At 50.3% G+C, this 3,361-nt stretch overlaps 1 protein-coding gene across 1 annotated transcript in view; it reads right to left on the bottom strand.

Annotated features, from left to right (window-relative positions):
• Positions 1-3,336, bottom strand: part of SERINC5 (serine incorporator 5) — a 126,789-nt gene extending 123,453 nt beyond the window's left edge. Inside the window, exon 1 of the mRNA XM_023729468.1 lies at positions 3,194-3,336. Coding sequence (XP_023585236.1) covers positions 3,194-3,220 — 27 coding nt within the window. The 5' untranslated portion in view covers positions 3,221-3,336. The remainder of the gene's footprint in view (positions 1-3,193) is intronic.
• Between the last annotated feature and the right edge of the window lie 25 nt (positions 3,337-3,361).

Here is a 3,361-nt window from a genome sequence, read left to right as displayed (position 1 = left end):
AAAAAAAAAAAAAAAACCATTGCCATCAAGTTGATTCTGACTCATAGCAACCCTACAGGACAGAGTAGAACTGCCCCATAGGATTTCCAAGGCTGTAATCTTTACAGAAGCAGACTGTCACATCTTTGTCCCGCAGAGCAGCTGGCGGGTTCCAACCACAGACCTTTAGGTTAAGTAGCCGAACATTTAACCACTGCACCACCAGGGCTCCTGCTTGCCTGTAAAAAAAAAACCAAAACCAAACCCATTGCCATCGAGTCGATTCAAACTCATAGTGACCTGTAACAACAGAGTAGAACTGCCCCATAGGGTTTCCAAGGCTGTAATCTTTACAGAAGCAGACTGCCACATCTTTCTTCCAAGGAGTGGCGGGCAGGTTCAAACTGCCAACCTTTGGATTAGCAACCAGGTGCGTTAACCACCAGGGCTCCTCTTAGGAGGCAGTTACAAAGTATTCACTGAATGAACAGCTCCTGACTGCTCTCCCTGACTCCATTCTTGTCCCTGATACAGCCCAGTCTTCACAGTACCCAAAGTCATCTTCTAAGTGTAAATCCAATCAGAGCTCTCCCTGCTCAAAATCCTCCAACAGCCTCTCCCTCACTGCAACCAGAATAAAATACAAAGCCCAACTGTGGCTAACAGTGTTTGGCCACATCTAGTCCTACCTGCCTCTCTGATCTCATCTACTTATCTATGACACTCTAGCTACCCTGCTCTCCTTTATGTTCTTGGAACACCCCAAGTCTGGAAGGCTCCTTACCTAGACCATGGCATGGGCGCCCGCTACTCACTGATCAGTCTCAACTCCAGGGGCATCTCCTTGGACAGGCTTCCCCAACAACCCTACCCAAGGCAGCTCCACCACAATGCCCTGTTACACTATCAGTACTTACTGTTTCATTGTTTCATTATTTACTTGTTGATGGAATGCCCTCCTCCTCCTACCCCAACTAGACCAATCCACCTCTGAAGGCAGAGACTGATGTTAAAAAAAAAAAAAAAAGAAAGAATTAGTAGGCTTAGATAGTTCTGATGGTGCTATGAGTTATTTTTTTAATATTCAAACTTCTTCACAGCCCCATCCATATAAAATCATAGTGTAATCACCACCTGGCTGTGTAAGAGACCCACTTAAGTGATGCCTCAAGCAGTGCAAAAAGCAGAAGTTAACTTTTCCTTTGATGAACAGGCAGAATGTGGTTCTTTCCAAAGTCCTAGGAGGGGGGAATTTTAGAAACAAGTCATTAAATCCTGCCAAAATACCAAGCATATCAATATTTCTTTTACAAGACCCATTTGAGTACCTGTAATAAATTTCAGAGCGTGAAATTAGGCACAGGGGAAGGAGGGAGGAGGGTGCCACAGAACGTCTCAAGGGTCTTTCAAAGGACTAGGAACACAGATGCTCCCAACTACCTGAATGTAATTACTACATTATGAAGTATGCATCAAATTGGAGATAAAGTATTTCAAAGCAACAAGAATAAAAGATATGCAACACTTTCTCGAGATTCTGAACATTCAGAAAATGGCCTTTTCCATTGTTCCACCTTGGTCTCAAAACCCCTGGTAAGGTGGCAGGCATCCTCTCTCTCCTTGCTCAACTCAGGGCAAGTCATTTCACCTCAAGTCAAAAGCGTCAATTTCGTCATCTCTGAAAAGGTCAGCCTGAATGCATGCTAAGACAGTACTGGACCTCAGAAACCAAAAGATAACTCCACACGGCCATCCGAAAAAGGATGGATTATCTGCCAGTATAATCGGCCGGTTACAGAAAATCACACCTTAACTCCTCCATCACTTAAGCGATGGCCTCAATTGCTGTTAAGGCTGAATTTATTAGGAAGCAAGAACACTCCTATACCTGGATAATGCTGGGAGTTAGATTCATTTGTGAAAACATACCCACTAAAACTCTGTACTGAAATGCTGATAATCAGTATGGATGGGGATGAGAATCCTCCACATCCAAAAGGCTTTTCGACTACTTCGTTTTTTCAGACTCTGCAGGAAGGGGTGCAATTAGCTTAAAGCGCTGTTGTTGTTGGGTGCGGTCGACTCGATTCCGACTCATAGCGACCCTCCAGGACAGAGTAGAACTGCCCTATAGGGTTTCCAAAGCATGGCTGGTGGATTCGAACTGCCGACCTTTTCGTGAGCGGCCTACCTTTCAGTTAGTGACCTGAGCTCTCTCTCAACCACTTCCCCACCAGGGCTCGGATTAACGCGCTACCGTACCCGTACCCCTTGGCGTCGAGTCCATTCCAACTCATAGCGACCCTATAGGACAAAGTAGAACTGCCTCAGAGGGTTTCCAAGGAGCGCCTGGTGGATTCGAACTGCCGACCTTTTCTGGTTAGCATCCGTAGGTCTTAACCACTATGCCACCGGGGTTTCCATTAAAGCGCTAAATCCTACTAATTCCGCCCCGATGCATTACTAACCGGTAGGAGACGCCTATCCAAAGTGGGCATATATGTTCTAAGGTATCATCGGTTTAACAGGGAGAGTTGCAAAATAGTTTCGGGCAAGTCAGTTGAAAAAAGGGGCGGGAACGTTCGCGCTTTACCCAGGGGGCCGTTTTTGTGCGGAGCCAGGGCTGGGTCTGTAAATTCAGAAGGCAGGGCTAAGTCTTCCCCGCACCTAGACCTGCGCCGGATAGTTTAAGAATTAGGCATCCAGACGTTCTCTTAGGTACAGAGCCAACGCTCTAGTCTTGCGAAATGTCAAACGCAACCTGCGTGGGTTGTTTGACCTGAGTTTTGATCAGGACTTGGAAAAGCAGACGTTCCCCAAGCGCACGTATTTTGCTGGGATCCTCGGGCAGGCACAGCCATGTCGGCCTTAGAGCTCAGCGCCACTGCCCGGTGCCCCAGGCGGGAAGCGACATGCCCGTTGAGCAATCAGCACCCTCCGATCGGACCCTGCCCGCTCCTCCCCACGCGAAGTCCCAGAGGCCGAGAGGGAAGATATCTGGGTTGCCTCTAGGGCTTCCCCGTCCGTCGCCGCCCGTCCCGGACGCAGAGTATCCCCGACGGCTGAGCGCCGCGCTCGGGCCCGAGGCGCTCACTCAGGCAGCGCGGCCCCCGCCTTCAGCTGCGGGGCTGGGAAGGGCATCCAGGGAAACTCGCCCAGGCTCCCGGCCCGTCGCCCGAGCCGCCACTCCCACGCAGCGCCTAGCCCCGCTCACCTGGCCGGCGCAGCACTGCGCAGACATCTCGGCGGCCGAAGACAACAGGCGCGCTCGCCGACTCCCACGCACCTCCGCCCTCCCCGCTCCCTCCAGCAGCAGAACTCGTCTCCGCACTGGCTCAACCCGCACACCCTGCAGCCCCAGCTGAGCGCAGAGGCACTGCGG

Source organism: Trichechus manatus, unplaced genomic scaffold (assembly GCF_000243295.1).
Source record: "Trichechus manatus latirostris isolate Lorelei unplaced genomic scaffold, TriManLat1.0 scaffold00029, whole genome shotgun sequence".
NCBI lineage: Eukaryota > Metazoa > Chordata > Mammalia > Sirenia > Trichechidae > Trichechus > Trichechus manatus.
This window is presented reverse-complemented; position numbering and strand designations above follow the sequence as displayed.